Source organism: Ascidia mentula, chromosome 9 (assembly GCF_947561715.1).
Source record: "Ascidia mentula chromosome 9, kaAscMent1.1, whole genome shotgun sequence".
NCBI lineage: Eukaryota > Metazoa > Chordata > Ascidiacea > Phlebobranchia > Ascidiidae > Ascidia > Ascidia mentula.
The window spans coordinates 574,234-598,871 of NC_138574.1; the positions used below are offsets into that span (position 1 = coordinate 574,234).

Consider the following 24,638-nt stretch of genomic DNA (forward strand, 5'->3'; position numbering starts at 1 on the left):
AATCTGAAGCAGCTGCAGACATTTTAACAACGTGTTTCTTGCAGCTAACTTACACATGCCGGTTGAATGGAGAAGAACGCAAGGCAAGGTTACTGGTGACCGAAGCGCCGCTGCGTTTCGATAAAAAGCTTTGGGATCGAGACAGCGAACCGAACAAGACTTGTGTGTTGGAATGCCTGCTCAACAAACCATTCGCTAATGTAGTCTGGAGTGTGGATGCAAATATTATCAAGACAGACAGACGGCATGCTATTAAAGTTGCTGAACAGGTAAACAACGTTATATTATTAGCAAGTATTAACATCACTTTGTATTACTGTTTATGTACGGTTACTTTAGGAATGACGCGCCTTTGTGTGTAATTCCAAGGCATCATATCGAGGGTCAATTCAGTTATTGATTCTTGTCATATTTAATTCCAACCAAGTGTTTTTGTATTTTTGCAGGGAAAGAAACACACTTTGGAAATCACCGAGTTTTCCGGGTCAGATCGAGGTCGTTACGCCGCCCAGTGCGATGGAACCGACGTCCAAACCGCGGCAATCATCGACGTTGCGGTTCCTGCTTCCCTTGAAGTTGAACAAGATGAAGTTTTGCTCAAAGCTGACGTCGTTAGCGAGGTCCCAGTGACTTACAAGGGAATGCCGAAACCAGAAATCACGTGGTTTAAGGTTAGTAGACATACTACAAACTTACATTCTAAGCCTCAGCCGGTTGACTTGTGGGCAAAAAGCTGTGCACAACATGAGCAACGTAGAGATACTGTTGATGTACACAGTTAGAAGTACCGTGACTATATTGCACTATAAGTATCACCGCATGTTTAATAGTTTTGACATATTATTCGTGCAGGAGAAGGAGGACTCGTTGGTTCGCGTTCCCAGTGAAAGCTTCGTAATTACCCCGGAGTCAACGAAACTGCGCATGCGCAAACCGACCCTTTGTGACGCAGGAAGATACAAAGTGGTTGCAAAGAACAAGTATGGCGAGGATTGCTGCTTCGTAACAGTCACTGTTATCGGTAAGATTTTAACCTTTGTTCTTCAGTTGGTTTACAAATAAACATTTACCGTTAAACTAATCAACATTTTTTCCACTCAGACCGACCCGAGCCTCCAATTAACCTCACGATTACCGAGGTAACAGCGAACAGCGCCACCTTGCAGTGGGAGGAACCTGAACAGGACGGGGGTTCCCCCATTGTCAGCTTCCTTGTGGAGAAGCGCGACATCAAGCGGAAGATGTGGCAGACAGTTTGCGAGGCAGCTGAGGAGACAGAGATCAAGGTTGAGAAGCTGACCACGGGTTCTTCTTACTTGCTTCGCGTCTCCTGCGAAAACAAAGTCGGACTTTCGAAACCAGCGGAGATACCGAACCCGATTCTTGCGAAATCCCAATTTGGTAACATATGAATTTTAGACCTTAACTGACAACAATAATATAAACTTTATAATGTAAAAAAAACTTTCCAAATATTTCTTGAGTATTACTCAACATTAATTAAAATTGATCATATTTACCTACAGAACTGCCCGAAGCCCCACAGAGCTTGACGTTGACCGAAGTACGTCACGATTACGTCACGTTGTCATGGAAAGCACCGTCATTTGATGGTGGATCTCCAATTACGCTTTACGTTGTCGAATTACGAGACAAACTTCACACAAAGTACGTCATAATGATCACAATGGTTTTTCGCGATTCTAATAATGAGGTTTTTCCAGTTGGACGCGATGTGCGATTGTTGAGGGCGATCAGTTTCAAGGCTCAGTGTGCGAACCGGAAGTGACACCTGGAAAGGAATACTGCTTCCGGGTTGCTGCTGAGAATGCAGCGGGCGTGGGAAAAGCTTGTTCACCCTCATCACTTACTAAGATGCAGGATCCACTCGGTGAGAACGTGCTGCTGTACTTTAATCTGCTGTGCGAAATGTTGGTGTCTTGGAAAATCAGTTTTAACAACCGACATAATTTACGCCGATGAAACACACTTCGTCGTGGCGGACACACTTTAAATAAAACAAACATTGTTGTAGAAATTCCTTCCAACCCACGAAACCTCCGCTACGATCACGTGACAAAGAGTTCCATCGAGTTAACGTGGGATTCCCCCAAATCCGACGGGGGAACTCCCGTGACCGAGTACGTCATCGAGTTGTGTGACGCAGCCGACGAGAGCGGTTTGTGGACCGAAGTTGGTCGAATGGAGGCGGTTGACAAACTGGTTTTCGTGGTAACTTCTGGTATTGAAGAAGGACACGAGTATTCGTACAGAGTGAAGGCAGTCAACAAGATTGGCGAAGGGAAACCTAGCAATGCCACGCCTTCCGTTCCCGCCAAGGACGAAACAAGTACGTTATATATTGATACTCAATATTCAATGAAAGTTTTAAATGTCTGTTCACACTTTGTTATTCAAGCCTCCGACTCTTCTGATCTAAAAGTCAAAAGTAAACCTGTGTACAGTTTAAAAAAATTCGTTGCTACTTTCAGAAATGCCATCGTTCGATCTTCCCGAACAACAACGCGAAATAACTGTGGTAGCTCCCGAACCAATCCGAATCAACGCACCAATCAGCGGTCTTCCCGCCCCCACAGTCACGTGGGTGCGCGTCACGGATGGCTTGATTCTCACTGATGACGACGAACGGGTGAAAACCGACAACGGAGCGACTTACGCAAGCTTAGTTGTTACGCCAAGCAACCGGGAGTCGGACAAGGGAGTTTACCAGATGGTGGTTCAGAACGATCAGGGAAAAGCTGTGTGTGATGTAAATGTCCTTGTCGTCGGTAAGTTTCAAGTGACGACTACAAAGTGTCCGACTTTACTAAACACAACATTTGTTTTCTCCTCAGGACAATTATTATTTTTACATTACGCATGTCATATATTCACATCGTTCCGCGCATCACCTCACATTCTCATCCGTGTTTCAAGGGCTGAAATAATTTGATCTTTTTTGCCGAAATTTTTAGACAAACCAGGTTCGATTCGCAACCCCAAGGTTGCGGAAATTACCAGCACCAGTTGTTATCTGTCATGGGAAGTTCCCGAATGCGATGGTGGTTCAGAAATCACAACTTATATCGTTGAACGGAATGAGGAGGGTCGCAAAGCTTGGACAAAGGTACGAAACTAAAAGCCGTTGGCGAACCGTACGAATGACCAATTCAATACGTTTGTATCCAGATGCCTGGGTCGTGCGATGCCGCCGAGTGCAGTGTGACGGATATGAAGAAGGGAAAATCATATCGGTACCGAATCTGCGCAATGAACCGATACGGAAAGAGTCCGTATGTGGAACTTGCCGAACCTGTGGTCGCACTCGATCCACCAACTGTTCCAGATGCTCCAAGGAATCTTAACTACTCCAACGTAAAGAAGGATTCGGTCTGTCTGAGCTGGAGCATGCCAAAGTTCGACGGCGGTGAAGCAATAGCTGGTAAAGATTTGGGCGTTTTTTTACAAACTGTACCTTATACTTTTATATTAACTTTTTGTGCTTGTAATATTAAAACAAATAACACTTATTTAAATGTACCTCAGTCGCTCACAGAAGATAACTCGCATGTTTTCAACACAGGGTACATCATCGAGAAGAGGCCAGAAGGCAAAGATCAAGCTCGTTTCGTCGGTGATAACCAAACTCCACACTTGGAGTTGCGTTACACAGTCCGCCAACTTCCCACTGACACCAAATGGTGTTTCAGGGTCCTGGCTGTCAACAGACTTGGACCTGGTGAAGCTTGCGAACCGACCGAACCGATCCTCATACAGTCTGATGAAGGTAACTGATTTCCTACTGATGATTTGTGGAGTGGAGTTCTAGCTGCTGTATTATTTTGGTTGTTAGCAGTGGCAAACTGGTGACTAACTGATTGCATATAGAATAGTAAACATACAGTGCAGTATTTTTTGTTTAAAAATATGATAATGTACTTAACAATTCCTTGTTAATTGCAGCTGCCCCAACAGTGGAACTCGACCAAAGCGTGATTGAAGGAGTTTCAGTTAAAGCCGGCTCCATGATAGAAATTCCCGCTATAGTTGCCGGAAGACCTTTTCCATCCGCTAGGTGGAGCTGTAACGATGTCATTTTGTTTTCCGACCAACGAGTCACAGTTGACCTTGTTGACGGTGTATCGACCTTGAGGGTGCTCATGGTAAGTTTTGCGGGATTAAATGGTGAAATAAATATATAATACATAAATACGCTATAGAAATAATATGATCAGAAAGCTGACCATATTGTGGTTTAACAGGCGAAACGGGAAGACTCGGGTGATTACACCGTGTTTGCCCAAAACCAGTTTGGCAAAGCTTCAACTAACTGCATGGTGGAGGTCATGGATAAACCAGGAAAACCAGCTTCAGTTGGTGAGTCAGCTTACCTGCAACACTATACCCTGTATGTGAATGGGTTAAATTAAACACATTTGCCTGCAGACATTGAAGACATCACGAAGAATTCGTGCACTGTGGTTTGGACGCCACCAGTCGACAACGGTGGAACCGCGGTGAAGCGATACACTGTTGAACGAAGAGAAGTTACTCGTCATGTTTGGACAAAATTGAGCGGAAATGTGAAACCAGATGCACTTCGCTTCGAGGTCACGAAACTTATTGAGGGCAAGGAATACGAATTCCAGGTGGGAATCGAGAGGTTATGGGTTCGATTTCCGTTGGACGCAACTTAACGTATATATGTTCGAAGGTAACGGCTGAGAACCAGATCGGCGTGGGTGAACCACAAACAAGCGCCCCGATCGTGGCGAAGTACCCGTACGGGCCCCCACCAGCACCTGGAGCCCCAGAGTGCAGCAACGTCACTCGTGACGCAATGACAGTGACGTGGCGCGAACCGATGTCGGGTGGCGGCGGTTCAGTCACCGGATATTACGTAGAGATGAATGTCAACGGAAGTCATAACTGGATGCGAGTTTCCAAGAAACCTTTGGATGCGGACACACTCTCGTATCGCGCCACTGGTCTCACCAAGGACAAGGTGTATGCGTTCAGGTAAAGATGATTGTCTTGTTATGAGGTTGATTTTAAATGTGTATTGGATTGCAACATTGTGGGATTATGCTTGACAGGGTTTCGGCTGAGAATTTGGCCGGTGTTGGACCTGCCAGTGAACCCAGTGAAGGCACAGCAGCCAAGGATCCAGTTAAGCCACCGAGCAAACCAGGAAAACCAAATGTTATGGAGGTAAGACTTAAACTTTCTCAAAGTAATGCAGAGCAGTAACTTACGACTTCACACAGGAATATAAATTTCTCAAAGTAAACAATCACGAAAACGCAAATGTATTTGACATAAATTATTGTTCAGATCACAAAATGCACTTGTCGTCTGCGCTGGAGGGCGCCAGAATGCGACGGGGGAAGTCCCGTAAGCAGCTACATCATACAGCTCCGGAAGAAAGAGTCGGATGCTGAGAGTTGGGAGGAGGACTTTGTACCGTGGGAGTTGAATGTTCCGGATGTTGAACACGTGGTGGTCGACCTTGTACCAAACAAGTTTGAATACATGTTCAGGTCAGTTTTGTTACAGTACTTTCATACCTTCTTATAAATTGCGTATTTACCATTTCTTGAAATTTTGTTGGTCACATTGGAAACTCATGTCTTTGTACAGAATCGTGGCTGTCAACCCAGCTGGCCAATCAGAGCCAGGCGATGAGTCGGAGGCAGTCATCTGCAAACCTGTTGTAAAACCACCAAGTGCACCACGTGATCTTAAGTCAGCCGGAACGACCAAGTCAAGCATCACGCTTCAGTGGGTACGACCGGATGATGACGGTGGTTCAAAGATCAAAGGATATTTGCTCGAAAAACGTGAACTACGAAGACAGACATGGCAACCTGTATCCAAGGTAAAGTCTTGTAATGTTCTGACCAGTTTAAAAACACAACATCCACTTCTTCACCACAACGTGCAACACTGTTAAGTTTTTTTAACAATTTGCAGTTTTAATATTTACGTATTCTTCCAGGAATTGGAAACTGAAACCTTCACGGTGGATGAGCTTAAGGAAGGGGGTTCGTATGAATTTCGCGTTGCAGCTTTCAGTGAAGTGGGGTTGAGTGGTTGGAGCCAATCAGAACCCATAGCCGCTGTGAGCATGTTCAACGCCCCAGACGCCCCACGTGGTGTTAAGATCAACGAAATCAGTCGTCATCACGTTAAACTGGAATGGCGGGAACCCGTATTCGACGGTGGGGCCGCTATTACCGGTTACGTCATAGAGAAACGCGAGAAGATGGGACAAAAATGGACGAATGTTGGACAAGCTGATGGAGAACAACGAAGCCTGAACGTAAATAAAACGTTCTAACTTTATTAATTTGAGTTCCATTTTGTTTACTTAAATACACATAATATGTTTGCGAACAGATCACCGCTGTGAAAGAAAACACAGAATGTCAGTTCCGTGTTAGTGGAGAAAACGAGGCCGGGGTTGGAAAACCAAGTGAACCAACCGACATGGTGACCATCAAGGACCCAAAACGTACACATTTTAAACCTTAATCCATGCTTGTAAGACTTTGCCTAACCAAGGTTATATCTTACGTAGGTCCACCTACTGAACCGCTGAACTTGGCGCCAGTCACGACTTCACCAACATCAGTGACGCTATCTTGGACTTTGCCTGCCTTGAATGGAGGCACTGACATAACTGGTTATTACATTGAAAGGTGTCTTGACGGAAGTGAGGAATGGGTTCGATGCAACGCAACTCCCTTCACAACCCTACAAGGACAGGTAAATTGTTTGAATAACCACATGCATGTATGTCGCTGCTTTTGTTAAAGTTTTGACGAAAACTTACCTTAATACTTGCTGATTTTCTCAGGTCACTGGGCTTCGCGAGGAACGCGCGTACATCTTCCGAGCTTTCGCAATCAACGAAGCTGGAATTAGCGACGCAAGTGTCGCCACAGAGGCCATTGTCGCTAAAGAACCGGACTGTAAGATCATGTTTGCTTTTCACTTGTATTAAGGGAAGTTGTTACTCGTCATTAAAACCATATTAACTTACAGGTCCACCGAGAATGGAGATGATCAAGGATGAGATTGTTTTGGTTGCGGGGGAGAAATTGAGAATACGCGTTCCGATTACTGGATCTCCAAAACCCACCATCACATGGACAAGAGATGACGAAGCTGTTAAAGAACATGTTAAGGTAAAATTGTACTCCAGTTTGGCTTTATTTTACAATGTCCCGACCGAACCAAATTATCAGTCAGTAACAACTTATGAACCAAATTATATTACATACAATGAGTATCATAGTATGCCGGACTTAATACTTAACATATTATGTTTAGTCTTCACTTGAGGACAACTGTGCCACCATGTTTATTCCTGCGACAACCCGACAGGATAGTGGACGTTATACCCTCACACTCAGCAACAAGCTTGAAACCATAACCGGGTGGTGCTTGGTCCGAGTTCTTGGTGAGTAACAACGTAAGTTAGGTTTGGAATGTGTTTGTAATTAATTTCCTTAATCCAGATCGCCCTGGTCCACCAATCGACTTTACCGCTACGGATATTACCCGATCCACTTGCCAACTTAGTTGGAGTGATCCACAGGACGACGGAGGCGCAGAGATCATGTTTTACTCTGTCGACAGGTAAATCATGATCATATATACCTACTTCACATTGTGGCCTAAAGGCAAAATCAAAAATAGGTTTTCAGATTCAAACCTTTTTTCGTTTCTTACAGACGCGAGGCCGGACGCAGGACGTGGACTCCCGTGGTTGCCGAGGTTCGCAAAAATACCTGGAAGGTGACGGATCTAATTCACAGGAACGAGTACAGTTTCCGTGTGGTCGCTCACAACAAAGTTGGAGGCGGAAAACCAGCTGAACTTCCCAAGGAAATCATGGCTGTTGATCCCCTCTCGCCTCCTGGATCCCCGGAGGAGCTTACATTCAGTGACGTCAGGTCAAAATCCATCATCCTCTCCTGGAAGAGACCAGCATCAAACGGCGGATGCGTCATTACAAGTTACATCGTTGAAATGAAGGAGAAAGATGCGGATCAATGGAATGTTGTCATCCGGGATCACGAATCGACCTCAGTGACCGTTCTTGGACAGATTGAGGGCAAGGAATATTTATACCGAGTCGCTGCTGTCAACCGTATTGGAATTGGACAACGAGCAGAAACCGCTCAAGCAATTGCAGCAAAAGATCCCCTTGCTCCTCCCACCATCCAGGTGGAGGAGAGCGTGAGACGAGGAGTAGATGTGAGAGCAGGAAAGCCTCTGATCATTGAGGCCACATACACTGGAGTTCCTCGACCTGAAATTACTTGGGTTCAGCAGGACAAGGTCAGCAAAGATATCAAAGAAGATTCCGAGAGGAATCTGACGGTGAAGAGTGATGGTGACGTCACCACGTTCAGCGTACCTGAAGCCAAACGATCAGACAAAGGGAAATATCAGATAACAGCTAAAAACGATCAGGGAAAAGACACTTGCACAGTGGTCGTTAATGTTCTTGATGTCCCAGGTCCTTGCAAAGGTCCTTGGTCGTTTGACGACGGAACAAATGAAGCAATCACTTTGAGGTGGAAGGTTCCTGAAGATGATGGAGGGTCTGACATCATTAATTATGTCCTAGAGTTTAAGGAAGCAAATAAAAAGGTTTGGACATCAATCTCAACAACGGTGCAGTCAACAAAGTGGCGAGTTACTAAACTTGTCGAAGGCAAGGAATACGTCTTCCGTGTGGCGGCTGAGAACAAGATGGGCGTGAGTACATGGTTGGAGACGGCCCCTTATATCGCCAAGCTGCCTTTCGATCCACCATCAGCTCCCGAGAAACCTGAGTTTGTTGACGTTACTCGCAAGTTCATGACCTTGCGGTGGAACGAACCACAGGATGGTGGAAGCTCCATCACTGGATACTGGTTAGAAAAGAAAGACTCGTCATCCACTAGGTGGTCACGTGTCAACCGTGATCCAATCAGAACTCTCGAATACCAAGTGAGCAGCGGGCTGGCTGAAGGCACGACATACCAATTCCGTGTTTGCGCCGAAAACGAGGCTGGACAAGGAAAGTTCAGTCAGCCGAGTGACTACAGAGTGTGTGAAGATCCAGTCACCGCTCCCTCTCCACCACGCAAGCCACACGTGGAAGACACGACCAATAGTTCCATTAAGCTTGTCTGGGATCGACCAGAAGGTGATGGCGGCGACAGTAAGTTGAAATACATCGTCGAACAAAGACTATCTGATGGTTCTTGGAGCCGTTGCAACGACAAGGAATTGGATGAAACTTTCTTCACAGTTGAAAATCTCCTTGAGGGTCAAATGTATTCATTCCGGGTTAAGGCTTGTAATCGTGGTGGAGAAAGTTCTCCCACAGAAGTACCAGAGGCAGCTGCGAGAGAAATGATCGACCTTCCTCACATTGAGCTCGACGCCGCCATCGTTGACGGTATCACTGTAAATGCCGAGAAGACCTTCGTTCTTCCAGCTAAAGTTACCGGCCGACCTTACCCAGAGGTTACATGGACAAAGCAAGGAGATGCCGTATCTGATCGTGTTCTAGTAACAAAAACTGAAGAAGGATCCAATGCTACTGTGAAGCATTGCCAAAGATCAGACTGGGGAGAATACAAGATCACCGCGAAGAACAGCAGCGGTACAAAAAGTGCAACTTGCCTTGTTGTCGTTCACGATGTTCCAGGAGCAATCAAAGATCTGAAACCTGGTGCTGTGAACCGAAACTCTATCACCCTCAAGTGGCACACACCTGAAGAAAACGGTGGGCTCCGTGTTAAGAAATATTATCTTGAGAAACGAGACATGTCCATGAGGGCTTGGCTCAGTGTCGGCAGCACCGACAAGTTTACAATTGACGTCACCAACGTGTTGGAAGGCACAACGTACGCATTCCGCGTATGTGCCGAGAACGACATGGGAAAAGGTCCTTTCACTGAATCGCTACCTGTTCTGTGTCAGGAGCCGTTAGTTGTTCCAGGACGACCCGAGAATCTGCGGGTTGAGGATCGCAAGGACACTGAGATCAGTCTTCGTTGGTCTCCTCCTCGCTCCGATGGAGGAAGCAAGATCACTGGATTCGTGATTGAGCGTCAACTGGAGGGTGAAGAGGAATGGGTTCCTTGCAACTCCCGACCGGTGACAGAAAACAAGTACACAGCTGGTGATCTTGAAACGGGCAAGAAATACATCTTGCGTGTTCGAGCTGTGAACAATGTCGGCGAAGGTCAACCGGCCTTGACTGGACTTACAGAAGCAAAGGAACCAGATGCGGCTCCAACGGCCAGCCTTAGCGTCGGTGTAAAAGGAATGCTTCAAGTAAGAGCTGGAGACACCATCTACCTTCCAGCAACAATCACAGGCGTTCCCGCTCCAGAGATCGTTTGGTTGAAGGGGGAGAGCACCACAATTCAGGAAACAGAAGCACTTAAGTTTGTTGTAAAGGAAAAGCAACATGCGGTTTTCATCGAGAAGTGTTCTCGATCAGATGACGGCCATTACTCGGTTACTGCGACCAACTCGTTTGGAAGTAAAACAGCCAGATGTACGGTCGTTGTGCAAGACGTTCCCTCGGTTCCACAAAATTTCAAGCCAACAAAAGTAACATCTGAGAGTCTGATGCTTACTTGGGAACCGATGCAGGACAACGGAGGAGCTGATCTTATGAACTACGTCCTTGAGAAGAGAGAGGGAAAGAAGAAAGTATGGACTCCGGTCAGTTCAACCATCATCGACACCAAGTTCCGCGTCACTAAACTCACCCCCGGCATGGAGTATCAGTACAGAGTGGCTGGAGAAAACAAACTGGGCGTTGGTGTGTTTGCTGAGTCCGAAGTGATCATCGCAAAGGATCCATTCGATCTTCCAGGGCCACCTTTCAAACCAACAACATCTGAAGTAAACAAAACCAGCATGCTAGTATCCTGGCAACCACCACGTGATGACGGCGGGGCAGAGATCGAGGGTTATTGGCTTGAGATGCGTGAGAGCAGCTCTAACAGATGGAAGAAGTTGAGCAGAGCTCCAATTACGAAACCTCCTCTGGTGAACTGCTCGCACCGAGCTCTCCAACTTCAAGAAGGACTCGAATACCGATTCCGCGCATGCGCAGTCAATAAAGCTGGCAACGGTCCCCTTAGTGAGGAATCAGACCCAGTGATTGCAGTGGATCCCATCTACCCACCCGGACAATCTGTGACGCCATCAGTTGATGACATTACTGCCAAGTCTGTGACATTAGGATGGAAGGCACCTGAGAATACTGGTGGAAGTGAAGTGACTGGTTACATTGTCGAATACCAGGATGAAGTTAGCTGCGAATGGAAAAAACACACAGTTGACGACAAAGAGGTTTTAAATGCCACCAGTGTTGAAATCCCAGACCTGAAGACCGGACTTCGTTACCGATTCCGCGTGACTGCAGTCAACAAGGCTGGAGTCGGCGAAGCTTCGATGCCCACTGATCTCGTCGAGGTTAAAGATCAAATCCGTAAGTTGTCTTCAGTTAATGTTACATGGATTGTTTATTAAACTTCTGCTTTTTCACAGGCGCCCCGGAGATAACTTTGGAGGTTGGGCTTCAAAACTACCTAGAAGTTCGTGCTGGTTCCTCGATTAAGCTCTTCGCAACCGTCAAAGCTCGTCCAGCTGCTGAGGTATGTGGGTGTCTAACATGTGATCAATTCATTAATTAACACGAAAACATTCATAAATTAAACACGAAATTTAATAGGAATTAAGCATTTGAGTTTAATGACTTGTTTTTCAGACAACTTGGGAGAAGGACGACAAGCAACCATTGCCTGAAACAGCAATTGTGAAAACCACCGAAGATACGACCGAGGTTACGATCCCAAAATGTGGACGCGATGACAGCGGAAGGTACATCGTCGTATCGAAAAACGTCGGCGGTACACGTACATCGTCCTGTAAAGTGTTGGTCAAAGACACTCCAGGAGCCCCAGTTGACCTTACTATCTCCAACGTCACAAAGAGGGCCGCGAAGTTGAGCTGGAAACCCCCAAGCAACAATGGTGGCTCCAAAATTCAAACCTACATAATCGAGAAGCGTCGAGGTGACGGACGCGGTTGGGTCAAAGTCGAATCTTCGGTTTCTGCCACTCAGTTCAATGTGTTGGATCTCCTCGAAGGATTCGAATACTTCTTCCGGGTATGTGCAGTGAACGCTATCGGACAAGGTGTCCACGCTGAGACGAAAGACCCGATCCTGGCACGCGATCCAGTATCGATTCCGGAGCCTCCATCCCACTTGAGGGTTGCAGGCGTCACCGGCAAAACGGTTACCCTGAAATGGAACGCACCACAGTCTATGGGCAACTTGCCCTTGAAAACTTACATCGTCGAACGTTTAATACGTAAGCTTATATTTGCAATCTTGTGTTAATGTGTTGGTAATGTTCCTATTCCTGCTGCACAGGGGAGGAGGTTAAGACTGAGTCCAAGATTGAAACTGTTTCCGAGGAGCAAGAGGTTCAACAAACTCTGGATGTTCAGATAAAGCCACCTAAGATTCAACGCCAATCTTCCCGTCGTGATTCCAAGGCTGGTGAATCTTGGGTCAGGTAAAAGTTTAAACAAATTTGTATTTCAAATTATTTCCGGACCAAGTGTTTGACCACGATGTTGTTTTCTCAGCTGCAACCCCGACAAGCTAACAGATACCACATACACTGTGACTGAGTTGGAATCATCGGAAAAACATACGTTCAGAGTCCTTGCCGAAAATGAACTCGGTGTCAGTAGATCTTCCAACATTGCCGGACCTGTGCTTTGCAAAGATGACTTGGGTAAAAACAATTGAGAAATTAAATACATTAACATCGGATTTATCTCTGAACTTTACTAAAACGGAATTATTTTTTAACAGTTTACCCAACCATCGAGACGGTGGAATTCAAAGAGCTTGAAGAGGGAGCAACAGTGGACATGTTCGCCAAATTCAACGGAAAACCACAACCAGAAATTAGCTGGAAGCTTGTGGAGGAAGATATAAAACCTTCTGAAAGGTAAACATAACAACCTTACATGGCGATATTTGATCTTCTAACATCAATCAAACTTACCTTTTCAGAGTTTCAATTGAAACAACTGAAACTACAACAAACCTGATTATTCAGAAGTCTATTCGCAAAGACTCTGGTGTGTACAGTGTCATTGCCAAAAATGCGGCTGGTCAATGCACAAAGAACATCAAAATCAACATACTTGGTAAGAATTGAAATATTCCTTTTCAATCAGTTTACTTGAAAGTAAAACTTCCATAATGTTTTACAGGCAAACCGTCAGCCCCACAGCTTCCACTGTCGTATAGTTCGGTCACAGCAAGTGAGATTACTGTGTCCTGGAATCCTCCAGAAGATGACGGCGGCAGTCGCATCACTTGCTACACTGTGGAGAGGCGTGAAGAGGACCGGGATTACTGGCACTCAGTTGCTGATGCAAAAGATCTCAGCGCAACATCAACCGGTTTGAAGAAAGGAAAACTGTATTTGTTCCGAGTCAAGTAAGTATAACTTGGTTGAAACAAGCAAGCGGTTTAACTTTTGTTGTGTTTGCATTAACGGGTTTATGTTGTAGGGCCGTGAACAAGTACGGATCAAGCCAGTGGACTGAGTCTGAGAAACCATGCGAAGCCAAGAATGCTTACGAATGTGCCGATGCCCCGAGCCAACCAGGCGTATCGGGTGTGACACGTGACACGATGACGGTGATGTGGAATGCCCCCGAAAACGACGGAGGTGCAATCATCTCCAATTACATCTTGGAGAAGAGGACCCGATCCAAGAAGAAGTGGAGTAAGGCGACCACTGATGAGATCGGTGGCACTCAATATCGCGTGCGCGGACTCAGGGAAGGGCAAGAATATATGTTCAGAGTGGCAGCTGTGAACGCAGCCGGCCAAAGCGAGTTTTCCGTCCCAAGTGAGCCTGTGCTTGCAAGCGCACCAATCAGCGCCCCCGGATCTCCCTTCCCAAGCATCAAGGACACCACGAACAACACCGTCACGCTTGGATGGATCGCACCAGATTGCGACGGAGGCTCCAAGGTCAAAGGTTACATCGTCGAACAACGGGAAGACGGGAGCGAAGACTGGAAGAAGTCTTCAAGCCACGAACTTCGCTCTTTGGAGTTTGTTATTCCAAACCTCACCAAGGGCAAGAAGTATTGGCTTCGCGTGAGCGCCGTTAATGCTGCAGGCAAAGGATCTCCTGGTTGCGTTGAAGAGCCAGTGGAAGTGAAAGAAAAGCTGGAAGTTCCAGAAATCACTCTCGATGCTTCAGTCAAGGATAAGATAGTGGTGAGAGCCGGCAACTTGATAAAGATCCCTGTCTACATTAATGGAAGGCCGGTACCTGAGATTACTTGGACCAAAGATGGTCAAGACCTCCCAGAAGAAGCCAAAGTGGATGAAACAGCTGGAGGACAAAATCTTATCATCAGAAATTGCCAGCGTAACCATTCAGGAAAGTACACGCTTCTCGTTAAAAACGAGGCTGGAGAAAAGCAACTGGATGTTGAAGTGATTGTTCAGGATGTACCTGGAATTTGTGGAGGTCCTATTGAACCCTCCAACGTTACCAGGGATACAATCGGATTTGCATGGAGTCCTCCCGAAGACGATGGAGGCTGTGCTATTACCAACTACGTTCTTGAGAAGAGAGAATCATCTCGGCGATCCTGGACTCGTGTGTCTATGACCGTTACCCGAACATCAGCTGTGGTGCAAGGCCTCATTGAAGGAGAGTCATACATGTTCCGCGTGGCCGCCGAGAACCTGCTTGGCGTTGGCCCCGCGATTGAAACCTCGCTGCCAATCAACGCAAGAGATCCAGTATCCGAGCCGAGCAGACCCGAAAACCTACGCGTCACTGATGTAACGAAGAGCACAGTCAGTCTAGAGTGGAGCCCACCAAAATCTGACGGCGGCATGCCCATTACTGAATACACCATCGAGAAGCGATTGGTTGGACAGGAACGTCAATTACCTGCTACTGACAAGATGATACGAGACACTAAAGTTGTGCTTGATGGTTTCAACGAAGGTGACAACTACGAGTTTAGAGTTTACGCTAAGAACGAGCGCGGCATCAGCCTTCCCTCTTTCCCAACCAAACCTGTTGTCTGTCGCGACACAATAGAACCTCCTTCATTGAAACTTGAGGCTCGTGAAAAGATGACAGCCCGTGTTGGAGAACCATTCCGTGTTCTGGCAAAGATCTCTGGACGCCCTGTACCGAAGGTTACTTGGGAACGCGATGCCGCCCCTGTGGCCACAGATGACCGCTTCCAGATCAAAACGAACGCAACCTCTTCAGCGATCGAGGTTTACAAGGGTTTGCGCACTGATAGTGGACTTTATAAGGTCACAGTGCAAAACGACGGCGGACAACGCGAAGCCAAGGTAATCATTGCTGTGGTCGCCAAACCAACTCCACCCAGAGACCTTAATGTATCGGAGGTAACTCGTGAACATGTTTCCTTGACATGGAGTCCACCACAAGACGATGGAGGTTCAGAAATCATGAATTACGTCATCGAAAAGCGAGATATATCCAGGATGATGTGGTCTACCGTGAACTCCACGACCAACAAGACAGAGTTCAGGATCAGTAAACTCACTGAAGATGCGGAGTACATCTTCCGCGTGATGGCCGAGAATGCTCAGGGATGTTCCGATCCCGCTGAGACCCAAGGAGTTGTGGTGAAGGACAGATATCGCGTCCCAGATGCTCCTGACGCTTTGACAGTCAAGGAAGTGCGTAAAGATTCGGCCAGTTTGTCATGGAGCAAACCATACGATGGAGGAAAGGCAATCTTCAACTACGTGGTTGAGAAGAGAGAGACCAAAAGCGAAAGATGGGTTCGTGTCACCAAAGAACTCATCAACGAGACAAGATACACCGTCACCGGGTTATACGAAGGCAACGAGTACGAGTTCCGAGTTGCTGCCGAAAACAGCATAGGCATCGGACCAAAGTGCTTGCCATCGAAGCAGATCACAGCTGAAAACCCGATCTCTCAGCCTGGACCTGTAGTTAATCCACATGTGACTGGAATATCCAAGAACACAGTGACGGTCGCCTGGCAGAAGCCCAGACACGATGGCGGGTCTTCGATCATCGGATATATCGTCGAAACACAAAAGGCAGGAAGCGAGGCGTGGAAGATCTGGTGCACGCAGGAAACACAGAAAGATACATCTTACACTGTGCCTGACTTGGTGGAAAACTACGAGTACAGGGTGCGTGTAACCGCTGTCAACAAAGCTGGCTTGAGCGAACCTGCTTTGGTTAAAGGCACAGTCGTTGTCAAAGAAAAGCAAGAACCGCCAGAAATTGAACTTCAGGCCAGCATGGTGCGCGAGCAGATTATCAAAGCTGGCACACAACTAAGGCTGGCGGCAATTGTAAGAGGAAAGCCGTTCCCTACCATCACCTGGAGTCTCAACGATCAAGCCATACCCGAAGATTCTGATCGACATAAGGTTGAAGTGAAGGCTGGTTTGGTCAGTTTGAACATTGAAGTATCGGCTCGATCAGACAGTGGAAGATATTCGCTCACTGTGGAGAACGGTGCTGGAAAGAAGACGGCGTCGGTGGTTGCTAATGTTCTTGATATCCCAAGTGCTCCACAGCATTTGAGGATCAGCGAAATTCGCTCAGATTCATGTTATTTGAAATGGAAAGCGCCCTCCGACAATGGCGGTGCTGTTATTTCAAGCTACAAAGTCGAGCGTTACAACGTTGAATCTAAAGTTTGGAAACCAGTGGCAATGGCTGCCAAGAAGACGAGTCTTACTGTGAAATACCTCTCGGAAGGTCACCACTACTTGTTCCGAGTTGCTGCCGAGAATCAGTTTGGTGCTGGACCATCAGTTGATTCTGAAGAGATCCTGGCTCGTGATCCTATCCATACTCCTGGTCCACCAAAGAACTTGGAAGTTTCTGACATTGACAAGAATGCACTTACCCTGGTTTGGAACAAGCCCGACCGGGACGGTGGCGCCCCTGTAAGCGGGTATATTGTTGATTACATTGAACTCGGTCCGGAGAAGGAGTTGGACGAAAGACAAAAAGCTGGTTTGGAGATTGATGTCACCGATAAGGAGTGGGTTGAGTTCTCAACTGTGAAGAACACGAAATGCACCGTCACCGATCTAAAGGAGGAGTTCTTGTACAAGTTGCGAGTCCGTGCAGTCAACGAGGCTGGCGAGAGTCGTCCCGACCAAACCATGCCGGTCGCGCCGAGGCAGAAACTTGTCTCACCAACAATCGAAATCGATGTCAAGACTCTAGAAGGTCTGACTGTTCGTGCGGGCAGCACTTTGCGCATTCCAGCAAAGATCCGCGGTGTTCCTGCTCCCACTGCTCACTGGAGTACAGCTGATGGAAACGCAATTGTCTCAGATGAGCGAATTGTTGTCAGCAGCGATGCGCAATCCACCCTTCTTACCATCAAGAATGCACAAAGGAGTGATACACAGGAGTATGGCCTGACAGTGAAGAACGACGCGGGTACCAAGTCAGCAGGTGTTTATGTGACAGTGCTTGACAAGCCTGGTGTTCCCATCGGCCCGATGAACATACTTGAAATCACGCCAGAATACGCAGTCATCCAGTGGATCCCACCCAAGGATGACGGCGGCTCCCCTATCACCAACTACGTAGTGGAGAAGAAGGACACAGCAAAGCAGACATGGGGCGTGGTCAGTTCGAAGGGAACGCGCACCAAGTGCAAAGTTCCTCGTCTCATCTCGGGCAAGGAATATCTTTTCCGCGTTCGCGCTGAGAACAAACACGGAATCAGCGACGCCCTGGAGTCGAAACCCGAGGTTGCCAAACACACTTTTGATGTCCCTGAATCTCCGGGGATGCCGAGAGTGTCCGAGATGACGGAAACCAGCTGCTCCCTACACTGGGAGGCGCCAAAGAGTGATGGAGGAAGTCCCATCACTGGTTTTATTGTCGAGCGACTCGAGAAAGAGGCTGGAAAGTGGACAAAAATTACCCACGATCCTCTGCTTGGATTCACGATGCGGGCAAAGGGTTTGTTTGAAGGAAAGGAATATTCCTTCCGAGTGGCAGCTGAGAATTACGCCGGCTTGAGCAAACCCTCGGAGCAATCACCATTCGTAAAGGCAATACGACCAATGACTCCACCAGGACCTCCAATCAACCCTAAGGTTTCGGATCACGATCGCTCCTCGGCAATTCTTAACTGGAACAAGCCACTGAAAAATGGTGGCTCCGAGATCATCGGATACTTTATTGAATGTTTGCGCGTTGATTTGAAGCAAGCTGATACCTCAGAGGAGTCCTGGAATCGCATCAACAAGGAACCAGTTGACAGATGCGAATTCCGAGCTCCGGGGTTGAAGGAAAACAGCAAGTACAGATTCCGCGTTCTGGCAGTTAACGAAATGGGCGAAGGTGAATCACGTGAGGTTCCGGAACCCACCATCATTAAAGATATAATCGAGGAGCCTCAAATCGACTTGGACGCCTACATGTTGGGAAAAGTCACTTTCAGGGTTGGGCAAAGCATTAAGCTCAACGCTAGAGTTCGAGGTCGTCCAGAACCTGAATTAGAATGGTTGAAGGACGGCGCAGCGATAATGAACGACCGTGCCCATGTTAACAGAACCCCTATTGGAACCGATCTATGCGTGAAGGAGTCTGAGAGATCAGATAGTGGTGCCTACGTCCTGAAGGCCAAGAATGTTGCTGGCGAGAAAATGGTGAAGATTGCGGTCAATGTTCTGGACAAACCTGAGCCCTGTCGAAACCTGAAGATCAGTTACATCACCAAGAAGTCTTGTGTTGTGACGTGGGATCAGCCTGAAGACGATGGTGGCACCGACATCCTCAACTACATCTTGGAAATAAAGGAACCAACTCTACCTGGATTCTCCTCTCTTGGCTGGACTATTGTCAGCTCCGAGGGAACCAAGAAGATGGTTAAGACGTCGATCGTTGAGAATCATCAATATTTCTTCCGTGTGTCCGCTGAAAATAAATGTGGGGTCGGACCTGCTATTGAACTGGAGGAACCTATCTTGGCCGCTGATCCAATTCAAGTTGCACAATCTCCGAAAGACCTGAAAGTTGCTACAACTGGTGTGGACTTTGTATCTCTGGAATGGGTAAAACCAGACTGGAACGGTGGAAGTCCAATTACCGGTTACCAGATTGTGATTATGAAGAGAGGCACGAAGGAGTGGAAGGACTTTAACACAGAGAGCAGTGAGTGCAAATACAAAGTGACGGAACTCGAAGAGGGAGCTCAATATCGATTCGGCGTCATGGCTTGCAACAGAGCTGGAAAAAGTCAAGTTTGTGTTACATCTGATTACGTCACAGTCTGCGAAGATGTCGTTGCTCCGAAAGTTGAGATAACAACTGCGATGACCAAGGGCGAGGTTCTCGTTCGTGCAACCACTGATATCGTTATCAATGCCACCATGAGTGGACGACCAGTTCCTGAAGTAACTTGGAAACTCGGAGATGTGGATCTCTACAAAGTGGCCAGATCCAGCATAAAGACCACAGAGGATGGGACGAGGATCACCATTTCAAATGCAAGTCGCGCTGACTGCGGTCAGTACGAATTGACTGCGACCAATAAGGCTGGTAGCACCTCTGTCACAGCCAAGGTCAACGTCCTCGATAAACCAGGACAGTGCACTGGACCTATCAAGATTCTATCCCTTAACAAGGACAGGTGTACAGTAGCATGGGAACCACCAGCAGACAATGGTGGGTGTGAAATATCCAACTACTATCTGGAGAAATGCGAGACGAGCCGAATGGTTTGGTCAGTCGTAACCGGATCAGTCACTGCTTGCACTTACCCTGTGCCAAGACTGTTGGAAGGAAACGAATACATCTTCCGCGTGAAGGCTGAAAACAAACTGGGAACTGGACCAGCTTTGGAATCATCACCTGTGGTTGCAAAGAGTCCGTACAGTAAACCAGGGCCACCTTTGTCGCCGCAAATCACCAAAATTGGAAAAGACAACGCCATGGTCACATGGAAAGTACCAGAATCCGACGGTGGGCGCGAAATTAGTGGTTATTACGTTGAAAAACGTGAGAAGAAGGGAGTTCGTTGGTCTCCCTGCAACACCAAAGCTACCTCGGACAAGCGACTGAATGCGATCGGTTTATCGAATGGATACGATTATCAGTTTCGCGTTCTTGCTGAAAACGAGATCGGCATCGGCGAAGCAAGCGAACCAACTAAGATGGTTACAATCAAAGAACCAATAGAAGCCCCTGGACCCCCGTCCAACCCCAAGGTGATTGACACAACAAAGAACTCTGTGACGTTACAATGGGGCGCACCAGCTTACGACGGAGGGTCAAGGATCATCGGTTACGTCGTCGAGTCAAGCGTCGAAGGTTTGGAAGACTGGAGAAAGTGCAACGTTGGTGTAAGCACGCCCAGGAAAACTGAGTTCGTTGTAACCGGATTAAGACCAGAACAAACTTACGTGTTCCGCGTGTCCGCCATCAACGAAGTTGGACAAGGAAAACATGAGGAAGTCTGTGGAGCTGTGCAGCCAAAAGAAATCCTGGAGGAACCCGATATCATCCTGGATGTTGACATGAGGAAAACTTTGGAAATCAAAGCTGGATCAACATTGCGCCTTCTTGCCAATATTGCCGGAAGACCAAAGCCAACAGTAAAGTGGTCGAAGCAAGATGCTACACTGTCAAGAAGAGCTGACATTGATGTAACGGATCTTAAGACCACTGTGGTGATCCCGGACACGACTAGAGATGATGCCGGAAAGTACAGTCTCACTGTGACCAACCCCAAAGGATCCAAGACTGTAAACATCAATGTAAAAGTTATGGATTCGCCAGGACCTGTTGGAAACATTGTGGTAAAGGATGTAACAATCGGATCGGCACAAGTTTCTTGGTCTCCACCTGATGTTGATGGTGGATCTGAGATTACCAACTACATTGTCGAGAAGAAAGAGGCAGATAAGAAAACTTGGTCTGTAGCAACAACTGAGTGCGCTAAAACTGCATTCCGGGTCACCAAGCTTATCGAAGGCAAGGATTATTACTTCAGAATCAAGGCTGAAAACAAATATGGGGTTGGAGTCCCTGCAGACTCATCGAAGCCGGTAAGAGCAAGACACCCTATCTCAGAACCAGGACCTGTCAATAAACTCAAAGTCACTGACATCACAAAGTCGTCAGTTACACTGACGTGGAAGAAACCAGACCATACCGGTGGAAGTCGTATTACTGGTTACGTGGTCGAATACCAAGGCGAAGGTTCAACAAACTGGTCGGAATACAGAACAGTGACTGACACAACTGTCACTGTTGTGAATCTTGCTACGAAGAAGTATCAGTTCCAAGTGAAGGCCCGTAATGAAGAACTCGAAGGTCCACCAAGGGAAACTGATGTTGTGGATGTTAAGGAGCCAGCAGAGCCACCAAAGATTACTCTTCCCAAGGAAGTGAAGACCAGAGCCGGGACCAAGTTGTTCGTCGAGGCAGGAGTAACCGGTAAACCTCATCCCATCACTTACTGGATGCGTAAAGACGTTGAGCTGGAAGAAAGCGAGAAGGTTCTGATACAAAAGACACCTTCAGGAGTTACTCTGACCCTTCCCAAGTCTGAACGTTCGGATTCTGGTGATTACATCCTCAGGGCTGAGAACCCACACGGCAAGAAGCAAAGTACAGTAAAGGTTGAGATTCTCGACAAACCAACTCAACCAGTCGGCCCTGTTGAGTTTAAAGACCTCAATGTTGATACTGTGACACTTGTCTGGAGTCCACCAGAAGACGATGGAGGCTGCCCTATTACCAACTACATCGTTGAGCAGTCCGAAGCTGGCCACCCAGGTTTTAAGACTGTCAGTAGCACGGTGACTAGAACCACTCTCCGCGTTGGCAAGCTAACCAAGGACTGCGAGTACGTGTTCCGCATCAAGGCTGAGAACAAATGTGGCATTAGCGATGTGTTATCATCCACAATGGTGAAGACACGTTATCCGTTCGATCCACCGACTGAGCCACGCAACTTGCAAGTGGTCAAAATTGGCAAGGAGTCAGCGACGCTTTCATGGGAGGTGCCGGAAAGTGACGGCGGTAATCCTGTTCGCGGTTACAACCTCGAGAAGAAAGAAGTGAACAGTTTGCTGTGGACTGTAATGAACAAGCACCTTGTTAAGCGAAGGGAGATTGTCGACAACACTCTTCTTGAGGGCATCGAATACCAATTCAGAGTCCAAGCTTCAAACACGGCCGGAACGGGACCATTCTGCAAGCCAACCGAACCTGCATTAGCCCGGGATCCTTGCGACGCTCCTGGCACACCTGAGGTTGTAGATGTAACTGACAACACGGTTGAGTTAGGATGGGCTGCTCCGCGAAGCGACGGTGGTTCCAAGATCGCCGGTTACATCATCGAAAAACAGAAGCTTCCATCAGACAAGTGGGTGCGCCACGTAACAACACGTGGACCCGAAGCTCACGCCTTGCTTGAAAACCTTGAAGAGGGCGAACGATATTTGTTCCGTGTGTTGGCGAAGACTGCAGTGGTAACTTCTAAACCTTCCGAACCAACTGAAGCTGTCTTGGTGCGACAGGCGATCGTTGCTCCTGGAATTGTTCTTGATGCTTCTTGCAAGGACTTGCTCGAAGTTCGAGCTGGCCAGGACATAATCATTGAAGCCAGCATTATTGGCAAACCAAAGCCCACTGCTGTTTGGTCCAGAGAAGGACAAACAGTAAAGAGTACAAGCGACGGTTCCATTGTGGCAGAGACAGTCCTCAATAGATCGACTCTCATCATTCGATCTTGCAAACGCTCTGACGCCGGAAGTTACGTTCTTACTCTTGAAAATTCAAGCGGCACCACTTCCGCTACAGCCAAGGTCAGAGTGTTGGACGTTCCTGGAGTTCCTCAAGGTCCAGCTAAGTTTTCGAACATTCTTGCGGACCGATTGAAGCTTTCTTGGAATGCTCCACTAGAAGACGGCGGAGCTCCTGTAACCAATTACGTCATCGAGCGTCGTGAAACGTCACGACCAACGTGGGCAATGGTCAGTGGAAGCACGCAGCCAACCGAACTTAACGTGACGAAGCTGATTCAAAACCACGAATATGAGTTCCGTGTATCTGCCGAGAACAAGTACGGCATAGGATTGCCCTTGGTAACCGACCCTGTTGTCGCGAAGAATCCATACACTGTACCTGGAGCCCCTGAACCTCCTGTGGTTTCAAATACAACGAAGGATGGTATGACAGTCGCATGGAAGTCACCATCAGAGGACGGTGGCAAACCTATTAGTGGTTACTACCTGGAGAAAAGAGAAACCAAAGCTGTTCAGTGGTCGAAGGTTAACAGAAGACCAGTGTCAGACCGTTCAATCAAAGTCACCGGCCTTTGTGAAGGAGTAGAATACGAATTCCGTGTTGCCGCAGAAAACGTTGCCGGTATTGGAAGTCCAAGTGCTCCATCGCGTCCAGCGACCGCTGAAGATCCGAAATATCCACCTGGACCACCGGCTTTCCCCAAGGTGGTTGACACAACGCGAAGCAGTGTCGACCTTACCTGGGGAAAACCAGCATACGATGGTGACAGCCCTATCACAGGATACATCATTGAAATGGCAAACCCTGAAAGCCCGGATAAATTTGAACGCGTCGCTACCACTCATATTACAAAGCACACTGTCACAGCCTTGGGTGAAGGAAGAGAATACAAGTTCCGTGTCAAGGCAACCAACGTTATTGGAGACTCCGAAGCAAGCGAGGTTCAAGGCAGTGTTGTTCCAAAGGACATTCTGGAGCGACCGACGATTGAGCTTGACGCAACTCTTACCAAAGCTCTTGTTGTGAGGGCAGGAAACACGATTCGCCTTTACTGCACATTGAAAGGTCGACCAGCACCCAGAGTCAGTTGGTCCAAACTTGACGGCAATTTGTCCATGAACCGCGTGGATATCAAGAACTCGGACTGGGACAGCCTTCTGCAGGTTCCCAACTGCAATCGAGACGACTCCGGGAAGTACATCATATCCCTGGAGAACAGCAGCGGTGTGAAATCGGCCACAGTAACTGTCCGAGTTCAGGATACTCCTGGACCCCCAGGACCAATTGTGCTAAAGGAAGTAACACTTGAAACCGCGGCCTTGGCATGGGAACAACCGATGAATGATGGTGGTTCCGTCATCACGAACTACATCGTTGAAAAGCGCGAGTCCACCCGAAAAGCCTGGGCTACTGTGACGACACAGTGCTCAAGATGTGCTTGGACTGTGAACAAGCTCGAAGCTGGAAAGAGTTACTTCTTCCGCGTTATGGCTGAGAACGAATATGGCATTGGAGTTCCTTACGAGACACCGGAACCAGTAAAGGCTTCGCAAGAGCCGGGTCCGGTTCAAAGACTGGAGGTTTCTGAAACCACCAAGAATTCTGCGACTCTTTCCTGGAACAAACCCAACCACGACGGTGGAAGTCGTATCAGTGGATACGTGATTGAAATGGCTCCAAAAGACACAGACGATTACGAAGAAATTGCTGAAGTTAGAGTACTTAGCCATAAGGTAAGAATGTATC

General features: G+C 47.5%; 1 protein-coding gene across 1 annotated transcript in view; it reads left to right on the plus strand.

Moving 5' to 3' along the window:
* The window catches only part of LOC145913566 (titin-like), a 134,262-nt gene that overhangs the window by 61,557 nt on the left and 48,067 nt on the right, over positions 1–24,638 (plus strand). Inside the window, exons 98-131 of the mRNA XM_083001283.1 lie at positions 45–269; positions 447–671; positions 853–1,021; positions 1,102–1,401; positions 1,527–1,668; positions 1,725–1,891; positions 2,036–2,350; positions 2,493–2,789; positions 2,976–3,127; positions 3,190–3,442; positions 3,584–3,787; positions 3,964–4,163; positions 4,263–4,377; positions 4,447–4,649; positions 4,715–5,019; positions 5,097–5,211; positions 5,335–5,540; positions 5,641–5,878; positions 5,999–6,322; positions 6,400–6,514; positions 6,581–6,768; positions 6,860–6,974; positions 7,048–7,190; positions 7,336–7,465; positions 7,524–7,644; positions 7,740–11,515; positions 11,575–11,681; positions 11,795–12,401; positions 12,464–12,608; positions 12,682–12,833; positions 12,914–13,052; positions 13,118–13,254; positions 13,321–13,549; positions 13,624–24,625. Coding sequence (XP_082857409.1) covers positions 45–269; positions 447–671; positions 853–1,021; positions 1,102–1,401; positions 1,527–1,668; positions 1,725–1,891; positions 2,036–2,350; positions 2,493–2,789; positions 2,976–3,127; positions 3,190–3,442; positions 3,584–3,787; positions 3,964–4,163; positions 4,263–4,377; positions 4,447–4,649; positions 4,715–5,019; positions 5,097–5,211; positions 5,335–5,540; positions 5,641–5,878; positions 5,999–6,322; positions 6,400–6,514; positions 6,581–6,768; positions 6,860–6,974; positions 7,048–7,190; positions 7,336–7,465; positions 7,524–7,644; positions 7,740–11,515; positions 11,575–11,681; positions 11,795–12,401; positions 12,464–12,608; positions 12,682–12,833; positions 12,914–13,052; positions 13,118–13,254; positions 13,321–13,549; positions 13,624–24,625 — 21,261 coding nt within the window. The remainder of the gene's footprint in view (positions 1–44; positions 270–446; positions 672–852; positions 1,022–1,101; positions 1,402–1,526; positions 1,669–1,724; positions 1,892–2,035; positions 2,351–2,492; positions 2,790–2,975; positions 3,128–3,189; positions 3,443–3,583; positions 3,788–3,963; positions 4,164–4,262; positions 4,378–4,446; positions 4,650–4,714; positions 5,020–5,096; positions 5,212–5,334; positions 5,541–5,640; positions 5,879–5,998; positions 6,323–6,399; positions 6,515–6,580; positions 6,769–6,859; positions 6,975–7,047; positions 7,191–7,335; positions 7,466–7,523; positions 7,645–7,739; positions 11,516–11,574; positions 11,682–11,794; positions 12,402–12,463; positions 12,609–12,681; positions 12,834–12,913; positions 13,053–13,117; positions 13,255–13,320; positions 13,550–13,623; positions 24,626–24,638) is intronic.